The 12713-nt window shown below is 37.6% G+C and overlaps 1 protein-coding gene across 1 annotated transcript; it reads right to left on the bottom strand.

The window, feature by feature from the left end:
- Positions 1-6979: 6979 nt before the first annotated feature.
- slc25a48 (solute carrier family 25 member 48) lies at positions 6980-12140 on the bottom strand. Its single transcript, XM_057349613.1, has 7 exons — positions 11651-12140; positions 10780-10823; positions 10595-10666; positions 9776-10028; positions 9287-9562; positions 7898-8031; positions 6980-7756 (listed from the first exon to the last, which is right to left on the bottom strand). The coding sequence occupies exons 1-7, from the start codon at positions 11694-11696 to the stop codon at positions 7652-7654; spliced, it is 930 nt and encodes a 309-aa protein (XP_057205596.1). The 5' UTR covers positions 11697-12140; the 3' UTR covers positions 6980-7651.
- Between the last annotated feature and the right edge of the window lie 573 nt (positions 12141-12713).

Below are 12713 nucleotides of genomic sequence, written 5' to 3' on the forward strand. Positions count from 1 at the left end.
ACGCAGAAAACAGCTTTTACATGGAAATTTGGAACATCGGTTGTCTGTCTAGTAATTAAAAATGCGCGGGAAATCAGTCAGAAGCTGTATTTTTATATCTTTTCTCGTGTCCGCTGTACATGCAAATGCAACAATAGTTTTTCAATTGGCTGTTTCTACATCAACTCCATCATTTGAGAGCGGACTTTTATGCGTTATTTTACTATTACTTCCATTTGGGACTTTTACTATTGCGCTGTCAGACATGCGCACATAAACAAAACTGAGAGAAAACCGGTAAAGGCGTTTACATGCAGCGCGAAATCAGAGTAATGGGCAAAAAACTACCTCTGCCGAGCGGGTTTTGCTTACGCCGTTTATGAGCTTTCCCCTGATAAAAGAAAACTGTTTTACGCGTTTACATGACCTTACTTGTTATCAGCTTATGAAGTATAATCGGAGTAAGACTGTGCATGTAAACGCACTCAATGATATTTTGAAGAATGTTGGTAACCTGAAGAAAGGCAGTACCCATTCACTAAGCTCCCAACATTCTTTAAAGTTCTACTTTTGTGTTCTGCAGACGAAGGAAAGTCATACAGGTTTGAAATTACAAGAGAGTGAGTAAATGATGACAGAAATTTCATTTTTGGGTGAACTACCCCTTTAAGAAGTGAATCAAACAAAGTTTAACCAATCTTTCAAACTGCACACTGTTGATCACCAAGTGACCTGCTCGTAATACTGTTTTTTATCAGCAATAATCACAAAAGACAAAAGCTTCTCTCAAGAAAAGCCCTCCAGTAACCCGTCACTGCCACATCTACTGCCGGTTCCTGTGGCTCAGCAGCTGTTTCATTAGAAATCTAAGAAATTTGGGGCATGTTAAAGGCGGGGTGTCTGATTTCTCTTAGCCGTTGTTGATGTTCAAATCACCAAAACAAACACACCCCTACCCCCATCTTTCGCTTTCGTCAGCGCTCGGCTCGGCTAATGTCCATCTTGTGCACTGTGCACCTTACTGCTGATTGGCTACAAGGTTGTTTTGGTACTCGGCCCGACTCAGTTGTCTAAAGCATAATTCGGAAATCGGTTACCCCGCCTTTAATGGAGACAATAGACCCATAGGCTGCACAAAAAGAATATGATCATAAAACCTCACAATGTGATTTGATGGAGGTTGGACACAGCTATAAATAATTCATCTCTTGATTTCTCCCCCGCAGCTAGACCTCTCCTGACTACACTCAGCACCAAAAACACTGCCACTGCACACCTGTCATGACCAACACCTCCCCGGGATGCTCTTACCACTGCACTGCCATAACATTCAGTGACATGAAAGTGACAAGAATTATAACTTTGTCTGTTTTTGTTGTGAATACTTTTTAAACTTTATAAATACGATTCAGTTCTATAAATGTATATGTGAAGCATGTACAAAGGTGGCAGGTGAATTTGGGCCATTGGCAGATGAGCGGTGTTTGGGAAACAACCTGTTCTTTTTAACTTTTTAACAGGTTCACCTAAAAATGAAAATTCTGTTCATTTACTCACCCTCAGATTGTTTTAAACCTGTATACATGTCTTTGTTGTGATCTCACCCCCCATTTACTGTCATAGTATATAGGGAAAATAAATACTATGGGTGTCAATGAGGGATGAGATTTGTTTGGTTACTGACATACTTCCAAATATCTCCCTTTGTGTTTGAAAGAATAAAGACATTTATACAGGAACAATCTGAGGATGAGTAAATGATGACAGAATTTTCACTTTGGGGTGAACTATCCCTTTAAAGGCAATTTCTGTTTTGTACCACTTTCATCCTGCTATTCCAATCTTTTAAAATCCACAAAGCAGCGCACATGACAAATTCATCAATAGCTCTGTAACTATAATGATGACCAAGTAATTCTCATCTCATGACAAACAAAAATCACAAAAATAAATGCATAAATTGCATTAAATGTACATAGAGTGAACATTATGGCTATTTTAACACACGTTTTGCAGGTTTATTCATGTAGAAAAACTTGAAGTTACATCTTCCAGTACTGTACATGCATTTCAGACATCCCTTCTTTCTTTCACTCCTTATATATTTATCTTTTCTCTGTGTTTCAGAGGCTGCACATGAATAATGGTCAAGGGATAAGCATAATTCTTATTCTTGCCTGGGGCCAAAAGTAAGAAATAGTAATGCAAATTTGCTGCGACGATCTTTTGAAAGCCACTGCCTCTTGAAATAAGAACTATTCCTCTGCAATAGAGAGCATTCAAAAATACTTCAACACAACACAAAATAAGATATTTTGAAGAACGTTGGTAACCAAAACCACAGAGAAATATCTTCTCAAAATATCTTCTTTTGGGTTTCACAGAAGAAAGAGTCATATAGAGATTTTGAATTTCATAAGGGTGAAACAATTATGACAGAATTGTGTTCTTGGGCAAACAAAATTATCGCTTTCATTTTCACTTTAGTTTTTTCAGTTCAGTAACCATGTTGCTATTATTAATAAAGGGACAGTTCACCCAAAAATAAAAATTCTGTCATCGTCTATCATTTACTCACCCTAAAGTTGTTCTAAATCTGTATAATTTGGACACAGAGAAAGATATTTGGAAGAATGCTAGTAACCAAGCAGTTCTTGGCCACCACTGACTACTATATTAGGACAAAATTACTATAGTAGTCAAAATTCCCCCAGAACTGTTTGATGTCCTACATTGTTCAAAATATCTTCTTTTGTGTTCAACAGAACAAAGACATTTATAAAACCATTTTTCCTACTATAGTAGTGAATTGGGTCCAAGAACTGTTTGGTTACAAACATTCTTACTAGTATCTTTCTCTGTGTTCATCAGACCAAAGAAATGCATACAGATTTATACAGATCTGTCTATACAACAGATTGTTAACCCTTTAATAACAAACACGTACTTATTAAAATGATTTAAAGGAAAGGTTTATTTCAAAATGACTATTATTTGTATAAACACAACAATAGTTTGGTCTCTAGAAGCAACAATATACAACAGTATGTGTCAGTATGTTAAGCTACTCAATCTTAACCGAACACAAAGGTCAAACGCTTTGGTCACTAGAGTGGTCAGTTCATGTTTTGCTCCATCTATTAATCTCATAGTCTTTAGAATTTATAGAACAGGACAGATGTTTTGGACAGAGCACCACAATATACAACATTCTGACAAAACTTTGAAGAATGGCATAATGATCCAATACAATTGAACAGTTCATTGTAATGGAGCTGCTCTATATAAGGCTATAAGCTCAATGCAATTGTATCAGATGCTGCTTTCTCTGCACCCACTCATTGAAACACTGTGCATCTAAGAAGATCTCTAATGCACCAAACTTCCTACAGAAAAAGCCCAACGCATTGCCTTCTATTGCTCTTTGACCGGTATACAATGAAATCATCAGTCCATCTATCAGCTGACAGATCCATCAAATGCTGCACCTGCGCATTTTGTCATCTCTCTCTCTCTCTCTCTCTCTCTCTCGCTCTCTCTCTCTCTCTCCATCAGACGCGCGCTTCTGCATCTACCTCTTACCTGAAAACACACAACGCAGCTCAACTCACACTCGTCTTTTTCTCACAAACACGGTGCTGAAACTGGCATATCGCCTTACCCTGCGCGCCCAACCCTCTCCATCGCCGAGTTTGCACCCCGGCAGCGTTCGGCATCAGCAACACTGCACAAACGCGCCGCGGCTGATCAAATGGATGCTGAAAAGAGAGCATGCGAGCATTTACAAACCTCCACGAGAGAGAAGTGTCGGCTCTGTGCTCCTGACTGCTTTGAATTCAGCGTCTGATGTGTGCTGCACCGTATCCGATCGCCCCCTCCCTAGATTCTCCCTCTGCTGCCACCTCCCTCGATCACACCAAACACATTTACAGCCATGAAGAACAGCTAGCTATAGAAGGTGGGAGGGGGATGGCACTGTTTCGACCACCCAGATAAAGCGTGTGGAGGTAACAGGTTTAGAGCCACTTTTCCCGCACTCTTTTTTTATGAAAAATAAATGAATAAAATAAAAAGTTGGGCTACAGGTTTTGAGCAAGATAATTCCATAATTTACTTTCACGCACGTGTACAACCCATTTTGCGTCCTATACAGTTGCTACAGTAGGCCTATAGTGGCCAGAAGACCGGAGAGCATGTTTGTACAATGTTTTCTTTATGTTTTCTTCATGTTAAACTATTACAATATGAGAATTGTGGTACTGCATGGATAAAACACGAAACTATGAACGAAATGAGGTAGCAAAAAGGCAAACTACACACTGTAAAAATCCCGTAAAACAACAGTTTTCCCGTAAAATTACATGTTTTCCACTTTGTACATGTTTTTCACATCTTGTAATCTTACGGTATTTGACTGTATTTCAAACATAGCCTCATGAAAAATCTGTAAAAAAAAAAAAAACTAGGAAATAAAGCCTACTTTGACTATAATTTTATCTGTTATTAATATGTTGTTATATTTTGTCTCTTATAATATTATTTTGTGTCCATTCTTTATATTTGAATAAAGTCAACTTTTTAACTTTTAAGTTATACATCACCTTCAGCCACTTCTGTATATCTTCTTCGAGGGTAAAACAAACTGAATTTGTTTTATAGAATAACATTATTTTATTTGTTTTCTCAAAATTGAGGGGGATGTGATCCACACTTTACGGTTCTGTTTTGATACCTTGTCTAAAGTCACATGCCCTTTCTGTCGCAAAGGTGCTGAAATTGTGCTGGACACTAATCACATCCAATAATGTTCAGTGACATTATCTGTCAGCAACGTGGTATTAGGCGCATTCAGCCGTTTTGGTCTTTACACAAGAGTGTTTTTCCTTTCTGAAGGTCAGTGGGATGTTGTTGTATAAGTGCTGTGTACATTGATTACTGATCCCTCATTACCTCCTCAATATAGACCTGAACAAATATTACTGGCAGGTGCTCAGGCTACACCGAGCAACACAATTATTACAAACAAAGCGAAACATGAACCAGGCACCCGCAGAAGAAAACATGGGATCTGATTTCAGAGCTGAACGCTGCTTTCCAGACCGGTTTTACTAATGACATCACGTCTGGAAAGAGAAAACAATGACGTTTATGCAACTGTAATGGAAGCCACAATGAAATCATAATCCATGGATGACTGTGAATCCTCCAGAGCTATTCTGTTGAGCTGGAATATCACCTAAAAAGATTTTGAATACAAGGTCAACTCAATGTAAACTACCAATGAAAAATAAAGCATGCATGAGAGAAATATAAGGGGGGGAGTTGTATGCAATTATCATGAATCACATTAATAAAGCGTGATGAAAGTCATGAATCTTTGCTGCTCAAAAACACAATGCCAATTTAGCAAGCTATGAAGCGTTTTAATGCTGTAGTGAAAATGCATCATGCAGGCTACGCGAATGACTTCAGAGAGCGTCCTTGCCTTATTCGGAGAGATTAATGTCTCGTGTGCACTTGGCCGCCAACAAAGTCATGTAGGCCTACATTTGTAAGTCTAGAGCTCCAGGTTAGCAGCTTGTGGAACAGACAACTGTTTTGAGACCTGTCCAAATGCTGGATCCAAAATGAAAAAAGTTTAGCATCCAAGTGTTTGTTTTTATTTCCATGTCAGTTTACGTTTAATGGGGGTAAGGCGTATCTTTCAATGCAGATAAATCATTTGTTGAGTTTGCTGCTTTGTTTCTTGCCGTAGGGGGTTAGAGCCTTTTAAATAGCTAACAAAGAACAACAGATGGTATGTAGCTCTTTTCTTCCAACTAGAAATGGGCAATAAACCTTTATTTATGACACACACGAACAGCCTGGGAAAGCACAGGCGTATCTCATCAGGAAAGTACAATGTTTGCTTTAATGACAGAGTCTATTTTTTTCTTCTCAATCTTCTTGCACACCAATGTGTTAACAAGACCAACACACATTTTCAATCTATTCATTTGGCAGACACGTTTAAATCCAAAATGATTCACATTTTCCCCTTAATTATATGTAATAAAGCTATAGGCTACTATAGGCTATATACAAATGGCAAGTAAATTATAGCGTGTGAGTGAAGCATCAATTTTGACTGTGATCGTGAATTATGTTTTAGGTAAACCAAATATCAAAAGCTCAATAAATGTTTGAAGATTTCTTATTGATGTCTATGAAGAATTTCACCTGCATGTCTATTCAGATTTTCTATGAAAATCCATGTCATGATGGCCATATTGATATCGCTATGTCTTACATAACATTTGACACACTGTGTAGTTTCCCGGACAAGGATTATTTTAAACCAGGACTAGGCCTTGGTTAAATTAGTATATTTGAGTTGTTTTAAAAAACACATTTTACAAAAAAAACATTACTGTATGCATCATGAGACAAAACAATCGCACTGGTATATTTTAAGATATGTCAGTGCAAGACGTTTTTGCTCAATACACCTCTCACATTTAAGTTAGTCTGGGACTGGGCTTAAACCCTGTGAGGGGAACCACACCGTTATTCGCTATAGGCTAAATATAACAGTCCAATGAAAAACCTGCAGAAAATTACTTATACAGATCACATTAAATTGAAAGACTTGCTTTAAAATACGTTGTATTTTATATTTATATTTTACACTACACAAAAGTTTGAGCAAAATACAAACAACAAAACATTTATAACTGAATCAAAATGTTAAAGTAATATCTTTTTTTAGATTTAATTTTATATGTGAGATTAAAAAAATTAAACCGGAAGTGCTTCTGGACCAGTGTTTACATCTTGCCAAGTGGTCTATACAAATAAATCTGACTACTGAAGATCCTCTAACAATGCAACTCAATAGGTTTGTTCTCAGATACAACGTCGCCATCTGGTGGCAATACGTCTTGGATTCGTAAATGCTGCCTCTTTTGGGACAGCAAGTCAACATATATTTACACATTTATCTTGAATAATTGCTTTTTTTCATCCTATCCAATTCATTTATTTAACACAAGTATTTAAATAGGTCTAGTCTTTTTATAGCAAAACACTTTGTAACAACACTTTTCTTGTTACCACAGTGAAGAAGGCAAAAAGGAATGACCAATGTAGTGTTTTTCAACAGAGTTTAACATTTAAGAACACACACAAAGTCGATTCTCATAAGACAAAACATAAGTAAGAAAAATTATAAGTGTGATAGTGATACATACAAACATAAACTTTAAATTACCGTTTCACTAGGTAATTTGATTTATTCACAAATATATTTTATACATATTAAAAACCTGTCGAGCACAAAATGATGACTAGACCAATGACTTAGCTGCTATGATCATTTTGAAATCCAGAAAACAAATAAAGAGGAAGAAAATTAGCATAGTGTTTGCGTGATGATGCATAATGATTTATGAGATATTAAAACGTTTGTGCAATGTTCAAAATATGCAACTATTCTAAAATCTCATCCAATTTTCTTAATATAAGAAATGCCTAAAAGCTTCACTGATACTTTTCCATGTATCAACAATGAACTCACATAAAGTTAAGTCGCACGTAAGTTTCTGCACATAAAAGTCATTTAAAATCATGGATCAGTAAAATCATTTTAAAAAGAATACAATGCACGTTAGCATTCCATTAGCGTTTATAGATGTTATGAATTGCGGAAAAACTGAAGGGAAAGCTCATAACCAAGAAACATTGTAGCACTCATTGGAAATCCTCTGATGGCATTGACCGTCGCCCCGCGGAAAAAAACCTGCATTAGACACAAAATAAAATAAAGAATAAAACAAAAGCATGTAATCAATGTAAACAATTTTTCCAATTTATTATAAGAATTATTATTATTTTAAGCTTTGCAACTGCATAACGCTGAGTAACGGTGACATTGACATACTTGTATTCCCTCTGTCTTGTAGCTTTGCATGATGCAGTGCAGAATGCCGTTGTATTTTCGGTGCTGAATGGCATCTGCCTGTAGTCGACTTTTCACTACATCTGCCGGTGTGGCTGTGACCCATGAGATGGATCCTGTGGAAAAGCATCAAAACCATGTAAGATCTCATGTGGTGGACAGAACTGCAGTATTTTGTGTCTCTACATTGTTTATCTCGGGAGGTCCACTAAAATATTGCAAAACCATCCCTCCATTGTCTGTCATCTGTGCATGATTGCTGATAAGTGATGATGTCACACAGATCCTTTGAGTCACCTCCTGACATTTTACCCATGAGAAAACCTTTAAACTCCATTGAATCATGAGAAAAAAAGATCAACATGTGTGCAAACAAACCCCAAAATAATAACACTACGTGTACATCTGGTTCTCATATCCAGTATCAGTGTCACACCCATGCAAGAACAAAACCTGTTTTTGTATCTGCTTTCATTAGCTTTGTACTCCCACTAATTGCCTGTTTATTATTCTATGAGGCACATTGTGCTTGAAACTGGAATGCACTTCCTTGATCTAGCTAGAGATCTAGTTCTTTTAAGAACAAAATACTGGGATTTGTCAACGATTGCCTAGTTAACTCAACAAAGGAAAATGGGCCAAAGAGTGAAATATAATTATAGGCAGGTTACATATTTTCTTATTTCCTTTTGAAGACTGATATGTCATTATTTGTTTCAGACATTTTTTTCAAGCATATTGGCAGATGCATTTATCTAAAGTGACTTAACGTGCATTTGTGACCCCAGACCACAAAACCAGTCATAAGGGTCAATTTTTGAAATTTAGATTTTTACATCTTCTGAAAGCTGCAAATAAGCTTTCCATTGATGTATGGTTTGTTAGGATGGGACAATTTTTGGCCGAGATATTACTGTTTGAAAATCTGGAATCTGAGGGTGCAAAAAAATCGAAACATTGAAACGTGAGTGGGTAGTTCCCAAAGCCCGGGCAGCAGCGAGTGAAGTTTGTAGCCGTGTTTCCGGCCATTTTTGTTCACGATTTTGCTGCATCCACTCACGCAAATAAAGTTTTGATATATTTACGGTAGGAATTGTATAAAATATCTTCATAGAACATGATCTTTACTTAATATCCTTATGATTTTCGGCATAAAAAAATCTTATCATTTTGACCCATACAGTGTTTTGTCGGCTATTACTAAAAATATATCCAGTTTGGTGGTCACATTTATGTTGAGCTTTATGTCACCCCTACACAAAACATTAAACAAATCAACTGTAGGTGACGAGACGACAGGATGTTTTAGGTTGCTCTTGGTAATGTGATAATAAGCGGTAATGTGAACCAGATCTCATTCAACAAGTTTACCTGCTAAACCTCCTGCAAGCCATATGGTGCAGGGATGGGGGGAGCCATTGCCTTTAGGATTCAGCCAGTTACAGAGTAACGTGTAGGGAATGAAGTACAGGGCGTAACCGGGTACGTCTCGTAGTATCATGGCCCCGGCTCCTCTGTAGAGACCTTGAATACCTTCATTCTGCAGTATTGTGCTAATGCAGTGGATCGGCCCTCTGGACATAGGCTGGGCCTGAAGTCCCACTGAACGAAGTGGCATGCTGCCATTCCCAGCAAGGTTAAAGTTTTCTGAAAACACACACACAATTTTCGTGATCTTGATTTGTATCATTTTGCAGTTGTTCATTTACTTGGTAATGAGTCAGTCGCATGAAACCACTGAGTCAGAAGCTTCCTGTAATGATTACCTAGTTTTTTTGTTATGGCTATGAGTTTGTTTCTCAAAAAAGAACCCCAGGCTACTACAAATCTGACTTTTCCTACATAAGAATTTGGGTTTACCTGCGAGGACACGCTGAGTTTGCATCTGTAGCCTAATTTTGACAAGGTCAACAGGGGAGCCCACCCCTACGGAAACCAGACCAGTCAACATGCTTGCTGCAGTCAGGTCAAGCATGCTGGATGGGTGTCTACCATCGCCATAGCGATATCTACTGATCAGACGTTGCGTGTTACTGAAGCAACCAAACACCATCGAGTTATACAGGGTGATGCTGGCCAGTGGAAAGGAAAGTCCTTTAAAAAATCCTGTAACCTGAGACGAGACGACAAATGTCACGTGTCAAGGAAATACCTTAGTGGTGCTGGTGATGTTGGCAATGGGGTGTATGCACACGGAGCGATGACGTATGTCCGCTAAAATCTCAGCCAGTTCTGTTACATCCGGCACATGTAGCGTCCATTGGAAACAATGCTGTTTTTTCACTCGGTCGCTTTAAGATGCACATAGGATTACGGTCAACGACGTGAGTCAAATTATCCAAACATTACGTCATACATCAACAACCAAAAATGAGAAGCGATTCATGCAATCCGTTTCATTTGCACTTACTTGAGGCATGATGACAAAGGCATATGGCAATGTTCAGCCATAGTGTTGTCGGTTCGCTGAAATGTGAACGTTTTTTTTCCTAAACACATCATTATCACTCGATGAAAAATGACCTCAGCGCAATGTGAGCGGAAGTGGCTTAGCTGGCTGAGAGTTTAGCGGAAGTACGTCATCGGCCTGTATGCATATACCCCATTGCTATATGGCATGTATAGAAATAAAAAAGGAAATATTCCAAATTTATTTATACAAACAGCACAAAGTCTTACGGTTTCCTTTTTGTAGATTGTTACAATACAGTGGAGAGTATTCTTGTATCCTTTGCCGGCTTGTAAACGTGTCTGTAAAAGACAAGAAGTCATTTAGTATGTATTCTCTGGACCAAAACAGGAATACAAACGTGCATGCTTCATTTATTAAATTGACAAAAAACAATCTTTTTTTGTCTCGATACCTTTACTGTGTCAAGAGGATGTCCTACAATCACACTGGATGCTCCTGTAACAAATACAAATTGTATACATGTTCAATATGTTGCACATGAAGTGTGTAGGTAAGTTTTAATTTAACATGATGATGATGATGATGATGATGATGATGATGATAGTTTCAGCGTTGCACAGCTTTCTGTGTTTGTCCTTGCAAAACATGATTCATTTGAATCATGAATGAAATACATTGTTATAAACATTTCATGGTTAGTGCAGACACATTAGGTGGGGGCTCCTTCACAAAATACATTTTCTGTCAACGAGCAACACCCTTTCGTTTATACCAAGAATGGTTTTCCTCAGTTCTCATTGAAGCTATCGAGTACTATTTTCGTTTACAATGGATTTGATACATTTCATCAAAACAGACATGTAAGCATTTTTTTCAACTTTGAAGAATATTGTTATTTTTTATAAGACATAATATATAGACATATAATTTTCACATAAAACATAGTAAACAAGGACGTAAAGACGCCCCTGAGGATTCACGTCACACCAATCTGCAGTTTTTTTCTTGTCAGACTTCAATGATGCGCTGTTTTTCTTTTCACCGCAGTCGAGTGAAATTATTTTTCAGAAATATTTTAAAACTAGCGGAGAAGCAGAAACGTTTGCACGTATAAGTTTTGCTTAAATGCCTTGATGTAAATACGCGACGTAAACAGATAAACAAGTTTACGAAACGATACATAGGCTAGTTTATCAAAGACGCGCAATGTATCGCACAACTCTCACCAGTCAACGAAATCGGGTAGCCTACGTTTAAGGGTTTTGTAATGTGAAGCACGTTTGTAACCTTTAACAGAACATGCAAAAGAAACAAAAACTCACCCCCAATCCATCCTGCTAAAAAATCATCCAGATGAAAGACTGTCATTGTACAACAGACTGAATTCACATCGGAGGTTAGCAAATAAGTGCTGCCGGCATTGATGCTGGTCAAATGCTATCGCGAAACCTTGACCTTCACTTAACAGCCGGTCAGATCAATAAAAGCAGAAGAAACTTCATCCAAAACATTTCATCTGAAGCGGCCGGGGCGGTAAGGGGTGAGTGTGGGGCGTTACAAATATACCAAAATAGTTCACCAATCGCCATCCGTGAACTTCTGAGTAAAGCTGGTTTGCTTTCATGTTTTACGGGACTTTCTCCTCTTCGTGTGCCTGCTGAGTTCCTCTGTATGTTGAGGAATGGTTGGAATGTGCTGGTGCCCACGACAAAACATCAATAAATCAATTCAAGCTTTAAAAACACGACTGTTTTTTGGATATAATGTAATGAGTAGATTTTTTTGTATGCTGCTGTGGTCCATGAAATGTATGGCTTGAGATGTAAACCAACATTTAGTAAACAACATAGCCTACAACTTCAAGTGGAAAGTTACCAGCAGCGCTACTGGCATGATGTAATGTATACACTGTAAAACATCATGAGATCAATAAGTCACGACAACATGTTTTTACTTGAAATAAGCAATTTCAGCTTGTTTTTTTAACTCATCAATATTTAAAATAACAAGTTGAACTACATTTAAGACAGCAACTTGTGTATTGTTTATAAGCGTTATGGGAAGCACAGTGCAAGTTCAAACTCTCCTTTATTACTGCCAGAAATGTCAGCTGAAAAGCACCACTTGTTTTAAAACGAGCACACATTTGTTTATCACTTTCATTAAAACTGGCTCATAGAAATTCAACAGTTTTTTGAAAAATATTTTGACAATATAAAGTCCACTCTAAAGATATGGAATTTGAAACCCTTTCTTGTTTAATCTGAGGCGACACTGGCTTTATTGTGAAATACAGTGTTGACAATGCTGTTGAAAACATTTTGGCAAAGGTTGTTAGTGTCTCTGACTGAAAATGAACTCGTGAAAATCATAAATGGTGTATGT

The sequence above is a fragment of the Triplophysa rosa genome, linkage group LG13 (assembly GCF_024868665.1).
Source record: "Triplophysa rosa linkage group LG13, Trosa_1v2, whole genome shotgun sequence".
Taxonomy (NCBI): domain Eukaryota; kingdom Metazoa; phylum Chordata; class Actinopteri; order Cypriniformes; family Nemacheilidae; genus Triplophysa; species Triplophysa rosa.